We start from the raw sequence: 24,061 nt of genomic DNA on the forward strand, positions 1-24,061 counted from the left end.
CAGGAGCTAGGAGAAATCCAGTTTTCAGTTTTTCTCCCATGGCAGTCTCATGGAGAGATTGTCCTTTTTCATATCCCAAAAAATACAGCTTGCAGGAGTCCAGAGAGCAGGAGCTTCAGGTTAGCTGACAAGGGAAGGTATAAGAAATCCCCTCATAAAAATATTGTACTTTAACATCTTATTTCTCTTTTTTATCCTCTCATAGTACTCTTTTCTTTCTTCACATGAAAAATTATTTTTCTTTATATTTGTAATTTCTCCTCAGATTTTTAATTTTCCTCAGATAAGCCCCAATCCTGGGTTCCTTGGTTTAGCTGGCTATAGCAGAGAGAACTAGCTGTCAACCACATATTTGTGCTCCCCTTTCCACAGTGGGCAAGTGTCCAGCTAGAGACTACACTTCCCAGGCCCCTTGAATCAAGGTAGGATTGTATGACTAGTTTTCCCCAAATAGAACACGAGCAGAAGTTATATGCTTCTCTTCTTAGCTTGGTTTTTAAGAAATGATCGTGCATTCTTTGCCCTTTCTTCTCAGGACCTCTGCTGAGATTCAAAGAACTCCAAGGCCCAAGGGGATGATGGAGCCACAGAACAGAGGGTGACTGTATCTTGAATTAACATGTAAAAACAGTTGACAAACACTTGGACAGTGCCATGAGTATGAAATAAACTTCTCTTGTGTTAAGTCGCTAGAATTTTAGGGCTTCTTTGTTATAGCAGCTATTGATAGTCTATCTAATATACCATCTTTAATCTGAATCTTATCTTTTCCATCATTGGTCCTCTATAAACTGGCTGCTTTCTGTCTTCATTTGTTCCTTCTTACTCTCCATGAGTTTCCTGGGTGAACAGCTAATGGGATAGGTAAGGCTGGGGGTAGAGGGCAAATGGAGAGATGATGAATTCTGCTTTGGGGATATTAATCTGAGTTGCCTAGGGGATATCCAGGTGAAGATGTCAAGTAAGAATTTAGACATTGCCTCTGATTTCAGAGAGGTGTAGACTAGAGGTAAAAGTTTCAGAGTCAATAGCCTAACACTTACATTTAACTCCAGAAGGATTGTTGAGATTATCTATGGAGAGAGAGTAGAGAATGGAGAAATGAGCCTTAGGTTTCTCAACATTTAGGGAGTGGGTAGGAAAGTGTTTGACAGATTAGAATGGAAACTAGAAGGAAAACCAGGAGAGGATGAGGTCAAAGGAGCCAAGAGAGAAGAGTTATTCAAGAAGGAAGGAATGGTCAGTATTTCCAATGCTATTGACTAGTGGGGTAACCATGGCAGCATCAATGACCTTGACCAGAGATGTTTCCTAAAGTTGATGGTGCGAAGCCAGACTAGACTGGTTGAGGATAGAACTAGAGGTAAGGACTGGGGACTATCTGATGTAAAAGACCCTTCAAAAAATTACACAGGAAGAGCAGCAGAGAGATAAGGTAGAGTGGGAGGAGGTGTGGGATGTGGGGTCAAGGAAGATTTTCTAAAGATGGTAAGCACTTGAGCCTATTATATGCTATTGGACATGATCCAGGGGGAAAGGGACAAATGATACAGGAACACACGTACCATGACACTGCCCAGCTGTTCAACATGAACAAGATGCAGTGCAATTTCTTCTTACTCCACGGAGTCTTCCATGATTGAATCAACCTACAGTGACTTCTGCCTCCTCCAGCCTCCTCCAGCATGTATGATATGTATGGCTTTTCAAATACTTACTCTGAACAGCTTAGTATGGTGGAAACACCAGTGTTTGGAGTTGGCAAGACTGGGACTGAGTCTTTTCTCCATCCCCTTTCTGATGCTTCTCCAGACACATCTCTTTTCACTTTTCTTTCTTACTTTCTATTCCCAACCATTCAGATGCACTTGAAGTTCATGTATATTGCCTCTGTAAATTCTTGACCTTTGCAGGTGCTATTGCCCAGGTCAGGTATGCCCATTTCCTCTTCTCCCCCTCTAAGAATGGCTAAATCCTACTAATCAAGGTCAAGTGTCTTTTATATAATACTTCCTTGATCTTGCTAGTTAGATGCTCGTCCAGTGTGTTCCCACAGAAACACTGCATTCTTCTGCAGTAGCACTTATCACACTGAAGGACAATTGTCCTTAATAGTCTTAATCTCTAATAGGCCTTGAGCATCTTAACAGTAGAAATCATGCCCCATTTATCTTTGGATCCCAAGTGACTTTCACAGTGTCAAATACATGATAGACATTCAAAAATGTTTAATGAATGAATGGGTGACTGAAATAGTCAGAAGATTGGCTGTTGGGAGTCAGTTGTCATTAACAATCTTTACTTACCCAGTGTCTAAACAATATCTTTTTGCTCATGTAGTTGCTCAGATAGAGCCCACATTTAATCATATGTCATTATGCTAAAGGATAAAGAAATGTCCATGTCACTGCAAGAAAGTTAGTAAAATATATTCCAATAATAGGTGATATGACTTAAGAAATTATAAGAAATGGAAATAGAGTTGAAATTGAGTAGAACAAACACAATCTATTGATTAAATTGCTTGGAAAAAAGCTTTCAATTTTAAAGAAACCAAGGGACATTATAAAATGTATTTCTAGTGGTGAAAAGTTAATTCTCATTGGGTAGTGAAAATGAATATAGGATACAGTGTCAGGAATAATTATCTCAATTGATGATGAAAAAATATCTTTCCGTTACTGTTGTTTTAACCCCCCCCCTTGAGATAGAGGGGTCGGGGGGAAAGGTATTGTGTCTCATTTTCAGGACAATTTCCTTTAACAAATATGTCGCTTTTCAGTGAGACCATTTGTGAATTACCTGCAGGTGTTTTGAAAAGCCAGACTTACAATTCTGTCATAAGCATCCCATTTTTTATGAAATCAGTCACCTTTAGGCTCTTATTAGAAGAACTGTTGGGATCTCCCAGCTGCTTCATAATGGACATTGAAAAATGTCCTTGCACTTTAGGGGATCAAAGTGACAACAGCGTACTGAATGGAAGGTAGGGAACTTATGAGCTGTAAGTTGTCTGGAGCAATTGGGGGAAATAACGTTCTTACGGCAAATTATCAGCATGACTAAATATAGCTTAACTCAAAACTGTAAAATGGAATATTAATCCCAAAGGAGAATTTTCTTCTATTCCCCTCCCCCCATATTTAAAAATAAACTTTCACTGATATGAGTAAGAGTTTCCTAAGGAAAATGAAGGCAAAAGAAATTAGCTTCAGGTTATCAGAGTGTATGTTAGGCCTAGACATAAACATCTTTATAAAACTCACTTAATGGTTGAAGAAAGCCATGGTGAATGGAATGCTTTGGATTCTTAACACCAGAATGTAAGTACAAGACTCTGGACTCTGGGAAACAAACAGGGTTACAGAAGGGAGGTGGGTGGGGCGATGGGGTAGCTGGGTGATAGGTAATAAGGAGGGCACGTGTTGTGATGAGCACTGGGTGTTTTACGCAACTAATGAATTGTTGAACATTACATCAAAAACTAATGATGTACTATAGGCTGGCTAACTGAACATTTAAAAAGTACTATATTCCTAACTCTAGAATGATTTCACATGTCATTTCATATTTATAAAGCATATTTGATCACAGAATTGAAATACAAGTTCTATGAATCCATTCAACAGACTGAGAAGTACGTACAATGGAGGGGTAATAATATGAAGAATAAGGATCAGGGCAGCAAACCCTAGGAGACTGTTAGAAGTGCAGAATCCAGAATCTCAGCTAACTCATGTGCACATAAGAATTTGAGAAGCACTGTGCTAGGCTGTCTACTCTGAGTTAAGTCCAGCTATTCTGCCACTGTGGGCCTCTGTTTTTCCATTTGTAGATTGGATGGAATGGTATTAGTCACTAAGTTCTTATTCCTGACCTTGAAGAGACCCTGAAGTGGAGGTGACCCCTGGAAGGGAGAGGGTTATGTCTGTGCAAGACACCTGGCCAGTGGTGCACTGAACACCATGTAAACTTTGTACCATGCAAAATGCCATATACATGCAAAACTGCTCTGTTTTTGGATGAAATGACATGTCGGGACTGGTGACATTTTTTTCTTTGGAATTTCATGCCGTGATGGCAGGGGTCATTTGCAGTCATGTCTGGGAGCCAGGGAATTGAAGTCCAGAGAGAAAGAGCACAAGTGAGCAAGCTTGGGGCAGAGCAGCTGTGGTGATCCAAAAGGGTCAGGACCCAGTTAAGAGTAAAGATGAAGGGTCATATTAATGATAATACATTCATCATGCTTTTCCCTCTGCAGAGTTCTCACTGGACGTATTTCAGTGCATTCTACCTAGTCCTTACTGGCCTCCATATGTTAACCACCATTAAATATTTACATGGTCTTAGTGTACCTCAAATCTTTTTTCATTTAATGCTAGCCTGAGGGCTCCAGAGTCTTCTCTCTCATTTCACCTCCGTATCTCCCTCTCTAAAAATGTCACAGTGTTGTTCTCAGGTGCTGCGTCTTGCTGACTAACAGCTGTTCAGTTAAGTTGTTCCTTTTCAGTCCCATCTACTAGCAAATTTTTACAAGAGCTACAGACGTGCAGAGAAAACAGAAATGACAGAAAAGTTGGCATTCCAAATGGTGTAAAAAAGAAAAGGATCTGGATAAGTCAATGATAGTGTAATTAACCCCTATATGATTTGGAGGTGACTGTGTCACTTGTTGTCTTTCCTGGGACCCATCTGAGAAAAACTGATCATCAGGGCCTGTTGTTGCCCATCTTGAGTGGACATGTTTCCCAGGCTGCTCATCTTTCCTTAATCTAAACAGGATTGGCTTTAGTCTCTCTAAATTTAGTTATTTGCCTAGGAACGCTATTTAAGGAGTCTCTGACATTTTCATCATGAAGATGTTCTGGTACAGGAAAATCAACCCTAGTTCTGGAGTTGGAAGGCTAGGTTTGGGTTCTGACTCATTAGCTAAGTGCCCTTAGGAAATTCATGTAGTCTTTCTGAGCATCAGCTGTCCTCCAAAATCTATTCTTTCCTTCCTCATGGGCACCTGGTTGCCCAGTGAGAGACCACATTTCTCAGCCTCCTTCATAGGTAGGCATGGTCTCATGACCAAGTTCTCTCCAATGGAATATAAGGAGAGGTGGTGTGTGAGGAAATTGCCTACCATGGATTCTTTCTCCTCATTCCCCTTCTTTTGGGGAGCTGGGTCCTGGACCTAGGGATGACTTTTTAAATGGTGCAGATGAAGACAACACCCCTAGGGGATGGCAGACCAACAAGATAGGGGAACCTGGATCCAAAGATGTCTTTACAAAACACAGCTGACCTGCCAGCTTACACCTCCAAGCTCCATACTATAAAGTATGAGAGGAACAAATGTCTATTTCATCCACTGCATTTTTCGTCTCTTTATTATAGCTGCTTATTCTTTTTGTTTTGTTTTGTTTTGCTATTTTTTTAAATTTTATTTTATTATGTTATGTTAATCACCACACATCACATCATTAGTTTTTGATGTAGTGTTCCATGATTCATTGTTTGCGTATAACACCCAGTGCTCCATGCAGTACGTGCCCTCTTTAATACCTGTCACCAGCTAACCGATTCCCCCACCCTCCTCCCCTCTAGAATCCTCAGTTTGTTTCTCAGAGTCCATAGTCTCTCATGGTTCATCTCCCCCTCCGATTTCCCCCCCTTCTATCTTTTTTTTTTTTTAACATATAATGTATTATTTGTTTCAGAGGTACAGGTCTGTGATTCAACAGTCTTATACAATCCACAGTGCTCACCATAGCACATACCCTGCCCAATGTCTATCACCCAGCCACCCCATCCTTCCCACCCCCCATCCTTAATACAACATCTATATCTTTATTTATAAGATTGAGGAAATCATAGCTTTTGACAGAACTGTTGTGAGGGTTAAGTTATATGATGTATGTGTTTTATAATTTGTAAAGTACATACTATTATAATATTAGCTTTTATTGTTTTTGTCATTCCTTGCATTTATGAGACCAGAGGTAGGCATGACAGAGGAAGGGATAGAAGATGGGTGCCAAGGGCGCCTGGGCGGCTCAGTTGGTTAAGCGACTGCCTTCGGCTCAGGTCATGATCCTGGAGTCCCAGGATCGAGTCCCGCATTGGGCTCCCTGCTCGGCAGGGAGTCTGCTTCTCCCTCTGACCCTCCCCCCTCTCATGCTCGCTCTCTCTCTCTATCTCATTCTGTCTCAAATAAATAAATAAAATCAAAAAAAAAAAAAAAAAAAAAAAGAAGATGGGTGCCAATAATAAAGTGTCTGGAGGGGCATAAGTCACTTCTAGAAGATACCCTGATCCTGCTGGGAAAAATGGGAAGGTATGAATAGAGAAGCATAATGGTGAAATTATGGATTTGGATTCAGACTGCCTGAATTTAAATCCAGATTCTGCTACTTATTATTGTAGGCAAGTTACTTAACCTCACTGTTCTTCAGTTTTCTCAGAAAAATGAGGATGATAATGGTGCCAACCTCACTGAGTTCTTGTAAAGCCTAAACATGAGCTGTGAGAATTCATGCATATATGACACTTTGAACAATGTCTGACACATAGGAATCATGCAACAAATGGCATTAGTATTTGAATTACCGCTGTGTTTACAGGAAAGGACAAGTGGAAATGAGGAGATGGGTGTATAAATGGGTAAGTGGCCTCTCCATCTCAAGATTGACCATTATCCAAGACTACTTCAATATCCTTGTGGAGACTTACTAACACTCTAAGTCCAAAATTCCTTCTCTTCTCAACTCCTTTCCCATACTTCATTGGTTCTCAAATGTACATTTTTACATTTCAAAAACTGGAATGAATCTTAAAATGGATGGTGTTTTACCATTGTCATGAGCCAGGCAGGAACTGTGATGCAGTTGTCACTCCCTGTCATTGCATGAAAAACCTGGGCCATAGCTATTTACATATTATTGTTACTGCAATTCAGTTATGTACAGTGTTGGTTTCATTGTTATTTTAAATATCTTAATATTATGCTGATATTTGGCATTAAAGTGATAAATTATGACTCCAAATAGATATGGAAACAGAGCAGCATGTGCATTTAGTATTATTGAAGCAGATATTTTTAGCTGGAGTCATGATAAAATTCCATATTCACTTGAAAAGCAAGAGCCAAGAGTATCATAAGTAGATGAAACTGTTATGTTTTATTGCTGAGACATATATATATACAAGGATTGTTGACCCCATGCCTAGATATGCAATTCAAGATGGAAAAATTGTCAAAGTTCTCAGAATATATGAAAAGAACTTGTAAAGCTACAAGAAGCTGCGTGAAGAGGATTATGTTTAAGGCATCGAACCACTAAACATCAGTTTGTCAGAAACTTCTTGCTAACTTGGAATGGAAGCAGATTGTCAGCAACATGTAAGTCAATCTTGGGAAAAAATATAAATTAAATTGAATGAGAAATGCTGATAAGCTCAGTAATTTTGGCATGTTTAGAAATTTTTATGTTAAAGGTATAAGAGATCCTGAAACAAATAATACATTATATGTTAATAAAAAATTTTTAAAAAAAGGTATGAAAGAGATAAAGAACTTGATCGTGGGTACAGAAAAGCATCATATCACTGTAATAATAAGCAAAATTTCAGAGGCCAGAAGTTGTTACCATATTTAATTTAGTCCATAAAAATTAAGAATGAGATATTCTTCAAAAATTAAAAAAAGTGGGTGGATGATGGTTGAATTGATAGAAGACTGGCTTAAAGTAATCTGATATAGACCACCTGGAGCTGTGCACCAAAAATGTTGATTCTTAATGTAATTTGGATATATGTTCAAATAATTAAATAATAAGCTCACATAAAGTTTAGGGACTTGGTTATTATTTTTGAGAGGTATGACTGGACATCTACAACCCTTCAACATCTCTAGCCACAAACCATTTAAAGGCAATTTGTGGAAGGAATATGGATCCTGGCTGTTGTCTGGGAACTTTCTGGTAAAATAAAGTGTTAGTACTAAAATTGATAGTTTGGGTGGTAAAGGGCTTGAAAGAAAGATGGAGAGATAAGTGTTGCTCTTAGTAAGATGGACAGTAACGTGCAGGAAAACATGAACATCAATGACTTTGAGTCAAAAAGTGATTTGAACAGAGCTGGATTCAATGTGAAAAAGTTTGGGGAATGCCTGAAACAACTTATTATATATATACATTTTCCTTTTAAATGTGCAGGGGTGATATATGAAAGAAATCTGCATCTAAAATCTAAAAGGGTTTTTTGATAAGTTGTGATAAGAATATATCATGTTACAGCTTAATTATCTTCATTTTTTTTCTTTCTTAGTGCCTCATAAAATAAGCATGCATAGCATATTCCAGTTAATGATGTGTTGGAGACAAGCCACTTCCAAAGCTGGAAAAGTGGGAGCACTGGAACTGACCAATCTCTGATGTCTTAAATGTCAATATTGACACCCCAACCATACTTTCATGTCCTTCCTGATTTCTTACTTCCATACTCATACAAAATATGTTCTGTATGCCAAGAAAGCCTTTAATTCCCTCAGTTCCTCTTTTTTATTTTCCTTTCCACTTCATTGATCCTTTCCTATGTCCATCCTGCCATCTAGTCTAGACCCCATGAAAGGAAGCTGGCACCTTCTGCCTTCCCTCCTCTTCGGCTACGCCTTTGTCACAGGCACTTGGCTAATTGTCAATTTGGGGTCCACGCTTTAATTTCATTAGAAACTAATTATGATGTTTTAAATATACACCAAAGTATAGGCATCTGTATACCCATCACCCAAATTTAACATATGTCCTATTTGCTTCAGATTTATCTCCTTTTTTTTTTTTTAAAGATTTTATTTATTTATTTATTTGACAGAGAGAGACACAATGAGAGAGGGAACACAAGCAGGGGGAGCGGGAGAGGGAGAAGCAGGCTTCCCGCTGAGCACGGAGCCCAGTGCGGGGCTCGATCCCAGGACCCTGGGATCATGACCTGAGCAGAAGGCAGATGCTTAACCAACTGAGCCACCCAGGCGCCCCTCAGATTTATCTCTTAACGGGTTACAGTGAAAGCCCCACTCCCCCAAACTGTACCCCTCTGTGCTAGTTGATAAAGTTTTGCCCCCCAGCTCCAAGCCCATAACTCTGTACTCTGCTGTCATGCGAGGGCTAGGACTTTGTTGACATCCCTCTCCTTTGTCAGTGGATCCCTCCTACCTTCTTTCAATTGTGGGTGGAAGAGGGAGATGGGAAGGCCAGAGGAGGGAAGAGGGATGTGCTTTTCCTGTCAGTGTCATCTCAGTCATGCCGCTGCAATTGGTCCTAGCAGCAGTTGGCTTCAGTGTGCTGGTTCCTGGACCTTTCATGCCACCTCAGAGACATCAGCACCAGTTAATCAGCACCCTTTCCCTTAAGTCTGAGTCTCTGAAGTATCAGCACCAGCTGAACAGTGTATCTCCCCGGAGATCCGGGTTCTAGACCTGCAGGACCTCACTTGTAAATCTCTGAGTTCTAATAACCCATCTCTTCCTTCACTCCCTCACCCCAGGAACAGCAGGAGGAGTTTCCTGCCATTACAATTTCTGTATTACCTGTGCACTGGGTATTAATAAGACTGATGAGTCACTGACTTCTACCTCTCATAATACATCATATGTTAATTAATTGAATTTAAATTAAAAAATAAATATAAAAAATGTAAAGTAAGATTAAAAAGTAAAATTTACTGTCTTTTACACACACACGCACACACACACACACACACACACAAGAAACACAGCTAAATGTCTGGCCTTATAGGAAAAAGATTGACTGCCTATGTATATCTGGCTTTGGAAAAATCAGGCTATCTCTATCAATCTGTGATACCGTGCATTTGAAGGTATCATGGTCACCAGGATGCAGCAGGAAATCAGTGAGTGGTTCGCTTTTCTTTCACCCCAACTACATGTGTTGTCTTCCTTTGAGGTAATGACTGTGGGTGTTGTTTATTTACATATATAAAAATAAACAAATATATATTAGCCAGTCCATTTCTAATCCAAACCAGAAGGCTTTGACTGTAGTAGGGTTTTCACGGTTTTGTTTTTTTTTAAGTGTGATAATATATTATTATTTTTCTTCTAAATATTATATCTGCTTGTTGCAAAAACTTTCCAGTAGTCTGAAACATACAAAATACTTAAATTCTCTCATCAAAAAGCAAAAAAACAAAAAAACCCCACAATTTCTGTGTTATCTCAGGGTTCACTTCTTGTTTTCTGAATCCATTTCCCAATACCTGTTTAATTTCCTATATTAAATTCTCTTTGTTATAACAACTGTTACACTTTTGTCTTTCTGGTGGGGACTTGATGGATACATTTCCCTTTTCTCTCCAGAAGAAATGACTGTTTAGAAGTTGGTATAGATCACTCACACATTTTGGTGACATAACATTGATACGAAAAATTCATTTATGTATAATTTTGAACATTGTTTTTTTCCCGATTTTGTTGTTTTTCAGACAGATTCAAGATGAAACAGATCTAATTGATTCATTTACGTTTTATTGTATGAATAAATTATAGTTTATTTATTGTCCTACTAGGTAATAGATAGTTTATGCCCACTTTGTTTTTAATATAAACATTGAAGCAAAAAAGATTTTGATGTCTCTTTGGGCTCATGTGCAAGAATCTCTGTAGGGTATAATCGTAGAAGTGGAATGGCTGGAGAGTAGGGGATGCACCTATTTAAATTTACTAGGTTAAATTTGATCTTCACATATACTGGTACTGTACTTTTCCCCAAAACCTTGTCAGCTGTTATTATTAACGGTTTTCCCCCCAATCTGTTGGTATAACATGGTTTTGATTTAACTAATTTGCATTTTCCTGATTATTAATCAGAATGCTCATTAAAAAGTTGTATATTGGCTACTTGAGTTTCCTCTTTTACATTTTTTCCCTATTGGGTTTTTTGTCATATGGTAAGGGGTAGGAGATATATATATATATAAATAAAATATGTAGAATATATGTATATTTAGTATACATGTTAATATATATATACTAATCCATTGCCATTATATGTATTTCAAATATCTTTTCCTATACTTTGGCTTCTCTTTTAACTGTATGCTGTTTTCTATCACAGAGAAGATTTAAATATTCTGGAAGCCTAATTTATCAACTTTTTTTTAATGAGTTTTTACTTTTTTATATTTTGTATAAGAAACCTCCTCCCACCGAGTCATGAAAATATTCTATATTTTCTTTAAGTTTAATTTTGCTTTTAAAATTAAATTTGTTCTTTAATCTACTTGCATTGACTTTTCTGTATGGCATAAAATTACAATGTAATTTTTTCACTTTCCACATGGAGGACCTTTTGTCTGAGAACATTTTATTCTATTTATTGTTCTATGTGATTCTCCTTGTTCCCACACCACACTTCAACTTTTATAGCTTTGTTGTTCATCTTAATATCTGGCAGGGTATCAAGAGTAAGTGACTCATTGTTATTTATTTTCTTCAAATTGTCTTGGTTATTTTTGGCCTTTTATTCTTTCAAAGTGAATTTCAGGATCAAACTTCATGAAAAACCCTGTTGGGATTCTGAGTAGAATTGCTCTGAATTTATAAGTTAGTTTGGGGAGAATTTTTATCTTTATCATATTGAAGGGGCCCTCCTACTTGCTAAGGTCTTGCTCATTGATATGTAATTTTTAGGCTAGTAACACTGACATCACCTGGATCCTGTTAGAAATACAGAATTTTAGATTTCATCCCATACTTGCTGAATCAGAATCTTCATTTTAACAAGAGCCCCAGAGTTTTATGCACATTATTAAAGCTGAAGTGTAGTTTTAAAGTCATCCCTTTCCTCTTTCTAAATAGAGCTAGGGACTTAGGGTTTTGACTTTATTTTTTAAACCTTTCTCTCCACTAGATTCTCTTAAACAAAAAACAGACATGCTAAAATATCTTTCATCTTCATACATTCACTCCAACCCTAGGTGCATATCACCCATTACCATTTTGCTCCCTTCATAGTCAACCTCCTTGAAGCAGAGATCTGTCATTGCCCCCACCTCCTCACCTTCCAGCCATTCCTTGGGCTTCTGTTGCTCATAATTTTATCAAAACTGCTTGAACTCATAAAAACAAATGATATTTTGCCATTAGTGACAACATGGATGGACCTAGAAGATAATATGCTAAGTGAAGTAAGTCAGAGAGAGAATGACAAATACCATATGATTTCACCTACATGTGGAATCTAAAAACCAAACCAACAAAAAGCAAAAACAGACTCATAAATACGGAGAACAAACTGATGGTTGCCAGAAGGAAGGGGGTTGGGGGAATAGGCAAAATGAGTGAAGGGGAGTGGGAGGTACAGGCTTCCAGTTATGGAATGAGTAAGTTATGGGGATAAAAGGTACAGCCTAGGGAATATACTCAATGGTATTGTAATTGCATTATATGGTAACAGATGGTAGCTACACTTATGGTCAGCATAGCATAAGGTATACATATGTTGAATCACTATGTTGTACATTGCAACTAAGGCAACATCGTGTGTCAACTACACTTCAGTAAAAAAAAAAAAAAAAAACCCACAAAACATAATACTGAATGAAGAAGGTAGAATAAAGGTTACATATTATATGATTTTGTATGTACGAAGTACAAAAATAGGAAAAGACTTAGGGTAACTGGATCAAAAAGCAAGAACCATTTATATGCTGTCTATAAGAGACTCACTTCAGACCTAAAGAACATGTAGATTGAAAGTGAAGGGATGGAAAAATATTTATTATGCAAATGGAAGCAAAAAGAAAGCTGGGATAGCAATACTTATATCAGACAGAATAGATTTTAAAACAGATTAGAGACAGAGACACTATGTAATGATAAAGGGAACAATCCAACAAGATGATATAACAATTATAAAAATATATGCACCAAACACAAGAGAACCTAAATACATGAACAGCTATTAACAGATATAAAGGAAGAAATTGACAGTAATACAGTAATAGAGGAGTTTACTATCACACTTACATCAATGGACAGATCATTCAGACAGAAAATCAACAAGGAAACAGTGGTTTGAATGTCACATTAAACTAGATGAACCTAACTTATATTCAGAACATTCCATCCAAGACCAGTTGAATAAATTTTTTAAATTAATTTTTTATGTTAGTCACCATACAGTACACCATTACTTTTTGATGTAGTGTTCCATGATTCATTGTTTGTGTATAACACCCAGTGCTCCATGCAATATGTGCCCTCCTTAATACCCATCACTGGGCTAACTCATCCCCCCATCTCCCTCCCCTCTAAAACCCTCAGTTTGTTTCCCAGCATCCATACTCTCTCATGGTTCATTTCCCCCTCCGATTTCCCCCCCTTCATTTTTCCCTTCCTTCTCCCGATGTCCTCCATGCTATTCCTTATGTTCCACAAGTAAGTGAGACCATATGATAATTGACTTTCTCTGCTTTACTTATTTCACTTAGCATAATCTCCTTCAGTCCCATCCATGTTGATGCAAAAGTTGGGTATTCATCCTTTCTGATGGCTGAGTAATATTCCATTTATATATGGACCACATCTTCTTTATCCATTTGTCTGTTGAAGGGCATCTCGCCTCTTTCCACAGTTTGGCTATTGCGGACATTGCTGCTATGAACATGGGGATGCATATGGCCCTTCTTTTCACTACATCTGTGTTTTTGGAGTAAATACCCAGGAGTGCAATTGCTGGGTCATAGAGTAGCTCTACTTTTAATTTTTTGAGGCACGTCCACACTGTTTTCCAAAGTGGCTGTATCAACTTGCCTTCCCACCAACAGTATAAGAGGGTTCCCCTTTCTCCACAACCTCTCCAACATTTGTTGTTTCTTGCCTTGTCAGTTTTTGCCATTCTAACTGGTGTAAGGTGGTATCTCAATGTGGTTTTGATTTGGATTTCCCTGAATGCTAATGATGATGAACATTTTTTCATGTGTCTGTTAGCCATTTGTATGTCATCTTCAGAGAAGTGTCTTTTCATGTCTTCTGCCCATTTTTTGACTTGATTATTTGTTTTCTGGGTGTTGAGTTTGAGAAGTTCTTTATAGATCGTGGATATCAGCCCTTTGTCTGTAGTGTCATTTGCAAAAATCTTCTCCCATTCTGTGGGTTGCCTCTTTGTTTTGTTGACTGTTTCCTTTGTTGTGTAGAAGCTTTTTATCTTGATGAAGTCCCAAAAGTTCATTTTTGCTTCTGTTTCCCTTGCCTTTGGAGACGTGTCTTGAAAGAAGTTGCTGTGGCCGATGTCTAAGAGGTTCCTGCCTATGTTCTCCTCTAGGATTTTGATGGATTCCTGTCTCACATTGAGGTCTTTCATCCATTTTGAGTTTATCTTTGTGTATGGTGTAAGAGAATGGTGGAATTTCATTCTTCTGTATATAGCTATCCAATTTTCCCAGCACCATTTATTGAAGAGACTGTCTTTTTGCATTGCATATTTTTTCCTGCTTTGTCGAAGATTATTTGACCATAGGGTTGAGGGTCCATATCTGGGCTCTCTCCTCTGTTCCATTGGTCTATGTGTCTGTTTCTGTGCCAGTACCATGCTGTTTTGGTGATCACAGCTTTGTAATATAACTTGAAAACAGGCAGTGTGATGCCCCCAGCTTTGTTTTTCTTTTTCAACATTTCCTTGGTGATTTGGGGTCTTTTCTGATTCCATACCAATTTTAGGGTTGTTTGTTCCAGCAGTTTGAAAAATGCCATTGGAATTTTGATCAGGATGGCATTGAAGGTATAGATTGCTCTGGGTAGCATAGACATTTTAACAATGTTTATTCTTCCGATCCATGAGAATGGAATATTTTTCCATCTTTTTGTGTCGTCTTCGATTTCTTTCATGAGTGTTCTGTAGTTCCTAGAGTATAGATCCTTTACCTCTTTGGTTAGGTTTATTCTGCGGTATCTTATAGTTTTTGGTGCCATTGTAAATGGAATCAATTCTCTAATTTCTCTTTCTACAGTTGTGTTGTTAGTGTATAAGGAGGCAACTGATTTTGGTGCATTGATTTTGTATCCTGCCACATTCCTGAATTGCTATATGAGTTCTAGTAATTTGGGGGTGGAGTCTTTTGGGTTTTCCACAGAAAGTATCATGTCATCTGGGAAGAGAGAGAGTTTGACTTTTTTGCTAATTTGAATACATTTTATTTCTTTTTGTTGTCTGATTGCTGTTGCTAGGACTTCTAGTACTATGTTGGAAAATAGTGGTGAGAATGGGCATCCTTGACGTGTTCCTGATCTTAAGGGAAAGGCTCTCAGCTTTTGCCCATTGAGGATGATATTCGCTGTGGGTTTTTCATAGATGGATTTTATGAACTTGAGGAATGTTCCCTCTATCCCTATACTCTGAAGAATTTTAATCAGGAAAGGATGCTGTATTTTGTCAAATGCTTTTTATTCATCAATTGAGAGGACCATATGGTTCTTCTCTCTCATTAATGTGTTTTTTTTTTAATTTTATTATGTTATGTTAGTCACCATGCAATACATCATTAGTTTTTGATGTGGTGTTGATTCTTCTCAAGTACACATGGAACATTCTCTAGAATAGATCATATATTAGGCCACAAGAAAAGTCTTAATGAATTCAAATAGAATGAAATCCTATCATGCATCTTTTCCTACCACAGTAGTATAAAACTAGAAATCAACCACAAGAAAAAAATCTGGAAAGAACACAAATATGTGGAGGCTAAATAATATGCTACTAAACAGTGAATGGGTCAGCCAAGAAATCAAAGAGGAAATAAAAAAAATACATGGAGACAGATGAAAATGAAAACACAACAGTCACAAATCTTTGGGATGTAGCAAAGGCTATTCTAGGAGGGAAGTTTATAGCAATACAGGCCTACCTCAGGAAATAAGAAAAATCTCAAATAAACAACCAAAACTTACCCCTAAAGGAGCTAGAAAGAGAACAAAGGCCAAAGACAGTAGAAGGAAGGAAATAATAAATATTAGAGCAGAAATAAGTGAAATAGAGACTAAAAAACCCCAATAAAACAGATCAATGAAACCAGGAGCTGATTCTTTGAAAATATCAATAAAATTGATAAATCTTTAGCCAGAGTTATCAAAAACAGAAGAGAGAGGACTAAAATAAATTATATATGTGTATATATATGTATATGTAGGTACATATATATATAAAATCTTGTATATATATGTATATATGTGTGTATATATAATTATTATTATTAAATGGTCATAAAAATAATGAGATTTTTGCCATTTGCAACAGCATGGATGGACCTAGAGGGTATAATGCTAAGTGAAATAAGTCAGAGAAAGACAAATACCATGATTTCTCTCATATGTGGAATTTACAAAACAAAACAAAAATGAACAAAGGAAAAAAGAGACAAATGAACATACTCTTAAATACAGAGAAGAAACTGGTCATTGCCAGAGGGGAGGTGGGTGGGAGGATAGGTGAAATAGATAAAGGGAATTAAGAGTACACTTACTGTGATGAGCACTGACTAATGTACAGAATTGTTGAATCAGTATATTGTACACCTGAAACTAATATATGTTAATTATACTTCAATTAGAAAATAAAAATTTTTGAAAAGGTTGAAAAAAAGAAAAGATAATGTATGGCTTGAGAAGTCAGGCTAATGGTTACCCTTGGGGGATAAGTGCAAGGGGACAAGGGGAGGTTTTGGGGGGTACTGGTAATGCTCTATTTCTTAATCTGGTTATGTGAATGTATTCACACTATAAACTTATGTACTTTTCAGTATACATATTATATACGTTAATAAAAAGCTCAAAAATACTTTTTAAAAAGGGGGGGAAGCCAGCCTGCTTGAGCTCAGGTTACTAAAGACCTCTTAATTTCCAAATCCATTAGGCATCTCTGAGTGCCCACTTTACTTGACCTTCTTGAAGAATCTTTGCACCTTGCTAATTCATCCTTTCCTTTGTCTATTTTCTTTCTTTTTTAAAGATTTTATTTATTTGACAGAGAGAGACACAGCAAGAGAGGGAACACGAGCAGGGGGAGTGGGAGTGGGAGAGGGAGAAGCAGGCTTCCCGCTGAGCACAGAGCCCAGTGCGGGGCTCGATTCCAGGACCCTGAGATCATGATCTGAGCCGAAGGCAGACACTTAACGATTGAGCCACCTAGGCACCCCTCTTTTGTCTATTTTCACAGCAGGTGCCACAGCTTGGGCCCCCATCACCTCCTGCCTGTCCCATGCAATTCTCTCCTAACCTATGTTTCCCTTCCCAGAGGATAAACTCTCTAGAGATGCTTGGGTTCTTATAAATGCAAATCAGATCCTGTTACTGCTTTCCTTAATACCATTCCCTAAAGCTCCAATCTCACAGGTAAAACCCAAACTTCTTGGGCCATCATAAGAGCACCTTGTGGGTTAGGTTCATGCCTGACCCGCTCACCTCATTTCCTTGCCATTCCCTTTCATGAAGCTTGCATTCTAGCCAGACTAGATGACTTGCAGTTCCCTGGTAGCCCATGTCATTTCTTGTGTCCATGCCTTTGCATTTGTGTTTCCTTCTGTTGGGAATGCCTTTGCCCCTTTGACTATTTATCAAGCACATACTCATTTTTCCAGACCCAATTCAAATGTCTTCCTCTGTGAAGAATTCCCTCCCCACTTAGAGGTGATCTCTCTTGGCCACCATGGGCTGAATTTCTAGGATTCTACTTATCCCTTAGTATAGCAGCTACTGTTTACCTCTTCTTCCCTACCAGCCTGTGAACTAGTAGTAGAAGGACTTACTCTTGTCTTTATATCCCTAGTGCAGGCATAGAGTAGGCATGTAATGAATGCTTATTGCATGAACGAATGGATGACTGAATCAGGTTAGTAGAGGAGACATTTGTTCATGATGCCAATGTAGTTTCTGCTTACAGTGGTGTCTGTTCCTGGAATTTGACCACAGTCTTCTGGGGACCATAGAAAATTCTCCCTCCCCTGGGAAACCCCTCATGAGATGCTCCAGCTGGAAGGGACTTCTCTTCTTCTGCTGAAATACCACTTCTTTCTGGCCCCTCTCTTAGGCACTTACCTCTTCCACAGTATTCGTGCCTCTCTTGCTCAACACACGTCATCTGTAAATTTTCTGAAGCAAGGGGCTGTGTTTTATTCTTCTGTGTCCTTCCCCCAAATGCTTAGCAAATGTCTTGTACATGGAAAGCACTTGATTCATGTCTGTTGAAGTGAATCAGCATGGTTTTAACTCACACCAATGGGGAGTTTTTCATCTAGAACATAAAGGAGGCTTAGATTCCTGAATTGGAGAGAATGTTATGTGGGTGGAGCACACACTGAGTGATTATTAGCATCAGGCAGGTGGGTCATTACAAAAAATCAAAATAATTGCTAAAGAGAGAGCCTCAGGTCTGAAAAGCTACGTCTGCAAGGAGGCTGCCTGCCTTACAGAAATGTTCTCAAACCCCTACGGGGGGCTTGGTAAACCCATTATATTGCAGCCTGGGGTGGAGGCAAAAGCTGCCTTTCACTAAACCTGTCTAAACTTCAGATTAGATTTTGGGGCTAAGCTCTGGGAAGCTTCTGAAGGCATTTTTAAGAAGATGCCAAAGGAGAGAATGTGATTAAATTTTCTTGAGCTATGGGAGACCCTGGGAGAAAAAGCATTCCTTTTGCTTCAGCTCCCTTAGCTGAAACATCATGGTGGAGGAGAGTTCCTTTCTTACTCCCAGAGGGTTTAGAATTCTAATCTCTGGTTAAATTAAGCATAACTGGAGGGGAAAAAGAGCCGACGTGGTAAAGACAATGAGCTGAAATGGAACAAGTAAAGCTTGTGTGTGGCATACGCCTTCAGCAATTAGATGAGCTCAGATCTCATCCTGATTCTTGTCCACACTGCTGGCCTGAAGAAGGAGCCCAGTAACTATCAAATACGCCAACGGTGAACATTTCCTTTGATTTTTCTCCTGAGGCATCAAAGATTTCAGTATTTTATTGTAATAGGTTTTCATCATGTGCTGTTTCAAAAACTGCCTTGAAAACAGGCTTGCAACTCCCAGTCCCTTTCTTGTCTGTGTTGGGAGTGAGGATGTTTGTGACCCCGATGGCTGACACTGGAGCTCTGGCCACACTGGCGCAGGTAGGCAGAGTATGGAGGTCCCCAGAATTCCTCTGACATCAGACAGAAGTCCCAGCTGGGCGACCTTTGGGCTTCTAGGACTTGGAAATGCTTATCAGAGTATGCAGTGTAAGCACATGGTCACTCTGTGGCCCATACAGGGTCATATCTACTTTAAAAAAATTCCTCAGTATATTCAAACCCATCGAAGCACAGTTGGAAGGTGTTCCTGTGAAGGCTAGAGCAGAGCTGCATTTCAGTGGCTTTCATTTTTTTCTTTGCAGAGTAGAAACAGTGAAAGTATTAAAGGAGGTTGGAAGAAAACTCTAATGTTCTTCATGTGGCCGATGAACTTACACCTCTTCAGTTCCAACATCAAAGAGGCCTGGGTCTTCCTCCACGGAAGTCACAGTCCAGTTGAGAGCATGGTGAGTGAAGTTGTGTTGGATGTTTTCTGTTTGCCCTTCCAGTTCTACTCTCTTCCCTTTTCCATCTTGCTTTGAGTCCCATGACTAAGTCAGGGGGTCTCTTGCCCTCTGGCTCCAGGTTGTGTTTGGTTAAAGGGAAACACTAGCAAGAGATTAGAGGGAGGGAGGACCATCAGGCTGGGGTATTTATTCCTTGGCTCCTGCCTGCTGGTTATCACAGGTTATATGAGTTCTTCTACTTAAAACCATAGCTTCTGTTAAGTGGTCCTCCCCTATAATTTCACTGGTTTCTCAAGGTTTTGGTAACTGCCTCTTCCCTCTGCTGCTCCAGTGCTAGGAGGGGGTGACAGTGCCCTGGTGTTACTATCCTCAGGGAGCTTCACTGACCCTTACTGTCTCTTGACCCTGGTCACATTTTGTAAACATTTCCTCTATTAAGGGCCTCCCTGGGTACCCTTACTGAATGTGTCACTCAGGAGGCATCTTAGAAATGCAACACAGGGGCACTTAATATTTCCCACTTAATATGTGGGAAATTGTGGAAGGTATCCTAGAGGAGGTGAGGCATGAAACAAGTACGAGTTAGCCAGGTGGAGGGAATTTTAGGCAGCTGGCCACAAGGAACTCAAGTTGGAGGAAGTTTGTAGTGGTTGAAACATCTTGTTCCTGAGGGCAAAGACATTACCTATCTTGCTTGTTGTTATAGACTCAGCTCCTGTGGAGCCCAGAGCACATCCTTTGTGATTAGTCATGATTGTTGAATGAGCGGAAGAATGGATGAAGGCAAGGCGGGGAACTGCAAGAGAAGAGGCTGGAGTGTTCTGCAGGTCCTGATCACAAGGACACTATGAAGTCTTGGTAAGGAGGTGGGAAAAAGGGGGGAGGGACATATCTAAAAATATGTAAGAGGAAAAAAAAACAAAAGAACTCAATGAATGACTGGATGAGTAGAATAAAAGAAGATTCAAGGATGACAGCCAATATGGACCTAGACTATCTTTTTTAATAAGCTATTTTCTCCTGTATTCATTTGAGGTCCTTTTGTGGCTTTTAATCATATTGACACCTTGGGAATTCCTGCTAGCTTGAGACTTCTACTCTGAGGCAGATTGTACCTTATGTGTCTAGATATTCATTCAATCAAATGTCCTGGGACCACCTGAGCTAAAGAGAACACAGTTTCTAGCCTTGCTCTGTAGTCTCTCCTTAAGCCCAGGCTCTGGGAATTAGCACTAAACTCATGTGAAGAAGGTCACATCTGCCCCATGGACAGGCAGCTCTCTTTGAGGGGCTAGCACATTTCTTTTGAAAGATGGGTTATTCTTCTTTTAAAATGTAAATACTTTAAGCAGTTTTTCATTTTTTTCAACATGAGCTTTCAGTCTTCCTTTTACCAGTATTTATTGAGAGCCTACTGTGTGCCTGGTATGGATAGATTTGGGGATTATAGAGATATGATCCTTGCTTTAAAGGGCTCATAGGCAATTTCAACTATAAATACTAGACAGTATTCCCTCCCACACAGGATGTTCCTAAAAATATCTGTAGAGAAGTGTCTGAAGTTGGGACCCAAATCTTAACCCCATCAAGGAAGAGCTGTGCATATGGAGATTCTCATGATTGCAGAAAAGTGATTTAGTTACAACTTCTAGTGGGGTGAGCGGTATGGTGGGTCAGCCAGGCATAAATGGAAAGTGCATGTGAAGATGGCATACAAGCTCAGCTTTCTGAGGTCAGGGATTACTGCTAAAATGAGGTTGTATCTGTGCATAGTCTTAAAGGGATGATTAGGAGTTGGCTGCCCTATGAGTGTCTGGATGGAGAGCTGATGTTTCTGTCCCAATGAATGGGATTTACTCTCATAGCAACTTTGAAGTATATGATACAATATTGTTAATTATAGTAATCATGCTATACGTTAGATCCCCAGAACTTACTCATCTTATAACTGTAACTTTGTACCCTTTGACCAACATCTCTTCATTTCTCCTATCTTTAAGTCCCTGGGCAACTGCCATCCTACTGTTTATATGAGTTTGACTTTTTTAGATTCTACAAATAAGTGAGATGATACAGCATTTATCTCTCTGTCTGACTTATTTCACTTAGCATAATGCCCTCACAGTCCATCCATGTTGTCACAAATGACAAGATTTCCTTCTTTCTCGTGGCTAAATAAGATTATATTGTAAATATATACCACATCTTCTGTATCCATTCATCAGTTGGCAGACACTTAGGTGTTTTCATGTGTTGATTATTGTGACTAATGCTGCAGTGAACATAGGGGTGCAGATTTCTCTTCAAGATAGTGATTTCATTTTTTTGAGATAGACCCAGAAGTAGAATTGCAGAAAAAAAATAATTATGTCAGGTGATGTATGTATTAACTAAGCTTATTGTGGTAATCATTTTGCAATATATATGTATTAAATAATATGGTACACCTTAAGTTTATACAACATTATATGTCAGTTATAGATCAATAAAGCTGGAAAGTAAAGAGTGAATTGTGTGTGAAGAGGTGAGGGTATGGAGGTAGATAAATGGCAACATAGGAGCCAAGCAGGAGTCAAATCACACACAATTGCCTGCTATTCTCTTTCTCTTTCTATTAGCTAGTATTCTGTTACAAAATAATATTTATGGTAAACAATTCCAAATGATGTAGAAAGTTATAAAGTGAAAAGTAAAGTTCTTCACATCCTAGTCCTACTGCCCAGAAGAATCAAAACCATTAATATATTTCATGTTTTCTCTCATTTTCTATATGCACACCCATCAGCATATTCAGTCTTTATTTTACAAGTTACACTCTGCTTAAAAAAAGCAGTTTGCAGAAGTATGCAATTTATTTTTGATATAATTCCATTACATTTCTATCTGACCTCTTCTAATTATTGCATCTTCCATTAGGAATTATCAGAACTTATTAACCAAGCTAAATGATGGACCTTTTTGTAGCTTCCCATTCTTTGATATTACAATTAATCCTGCAAGCAACTTCCTTACATCTTTGTGCAAATGTGTGTATCTGTGAAATAAATTTTCAATAGTGGAATTGATAGATGTCTATTGCCACATTATTAAAAAATTGCACCATTGTTAGCTACACCTGTGGTCAGAATAGCATAGTACAGTTGGTGAATCACTATGTTGTACACCTGAAACTAATGTAACATTATGTGTTAACTATAGTCAAAACAACAAAAAAGAATAAACTTTCTGATAGAATATGTTCCCATACAGTTTTAAATAAAGATTTTCATTTGTGAATACAAAAAAAAAAGTTGCAACAGTTTACGTTCATACTAATTAATGTATGTTGGAGGGGGTCATCAAGAGGACGTGACCACTGGTTGACCTCTGAACTGCACCCAGGCAATTAGAGGCTCCTCACCTGCTTCCCATCCTTGGAGTATACCCTCTTTTTTTTTTGTTATGTTAATCACCATACATTACATCATTAGTTTTGGATGTATTGTTCCATGATTCATTGTTTGCATATGACACCCAGTGCTCCATGCAGTACGTGCCCTCCTTAATACCCATCACTGGGCTAACCCATCCCCCCACCCCCCTCCCCTCTAGAGTATACCTTCTGCCTGCGGCCATTCCCACAGCCAGAGCCATTTTCAGGGATGCCACCTTGAGAGAGCTGGTGTAGTTGAGATTGTCCAAGCTGTCTGACTGAACCCAGTGCAGGTCTCTATATAAACTTTTAAGATTCTGGTGGGCAAGTGTGGACATCTACTCATCTTGTGGTTTCCCAAGACAAGCCTCCGAAGTAAGCTCTCTTGCTTATTGAGACGCTCACCTACCAGTCTGGAGTGGCCTGTTCAGGCTCTCCTTGCCCTCTGGGTCAGGAACCAGTTTCTGTTTTCACCCAGGGAACTCCCAAGGTTGTGAACCAAAAATGTCTGAGAGTGCTGGATACTAGATTTTATTCAACTTGAAAAGTCTAGATATTATCACACTTAATATTTCACAATATTGGGTATAATTAGACTTTACCTGTTGTCTGTCTGATAGGTGGATTCCTGCTTATTTTCACCTCTCCTTTCTCCTCCAACTATATAATTTACTTAGGCATTGGTAACTTTTTATTTACAAATTACAAATCCCAGTTAGAATGAAAAAGAAAATCCCATAGGTACTAATTAATAACTTTCCCTTATTTGACCATTTATTTTTATCCTCTATGTGTACTTCCTCCAGGACATTTCTACAGTTTCTGAAATGTGTTTTCTTTTTCTGCCTTAAATAAGTGACTATTTTAAATTAATGTACAAACTAATTTTTTCCTTAGCCCATCCTTGCTGCCTTGAGTACTTAACCCTCATTATTTCCTAGTTTTTCAAGGGTAATGTGGCACCTTAATTTCTGCTTATGTTGTAGTCAGAGAGGTAGAAAATAGGTAAAAAAAAAAAACAATTTCAGTTAGAGCTATGCCGTGCAAAAATAAAACAAGGGTAGGTTAGAGAGTGTGCAAACTGGAGAA

General features: G+C 38.6%; 1 protein-coding gene across 3 annotated transcripts in view; it reads left to right on the forward strand.

Annotated features, from left to right (window-relative positions):
* Nucleotides 1-22,140, forward strand: part of LOC145720637 (uncharacterized) — a 75,685-nt gene extending 53,545 nt beyond the window's left edge. For 2 of the 3 annotated variants that reach the window (XR_014143758.1, XR_014143757.1), the window contains exons 3-6: nt 536-658; nt 6,441-7,387; nt 19,417-19,560; nt 20,267-22,140. Coding sequence is in view for 1 of the 3 variants with exons in the window: in XM_081814914.1 (XP_081671040.1) it covers nt 19,417-19,560; nt 20,267-20,308 (186 nt within the window). In the remaining 2 variants the exon portion in view is untranslated. The remainder of the gene's footprint in view (nt 1-535; nt 659-6,440; nt 7,388-19,416; nt 19,561-20,266) is intronic. The other variant, XM_081814914.1, reaches the window with a different exon arrangement.
* The last annotated feature ends 1,921 nt before the right edge of the window (nt 22,141-24,061 follow it).

Source organism: Leptonychotes weddellii, chromosome 3 (genome assembly GCF_054177405.1).
Source record: "Leptonychotes weddellii isolate Sample4059 chromosome 3, ASM5417740v2, whole genome shotgun sequence".
Lineage (NCBI taxonomy): Eukaryota > Metazoa > Chordata > Mammalia > Carnivora > Phocidae > Leptonychotes > Leptonychotes weddellii.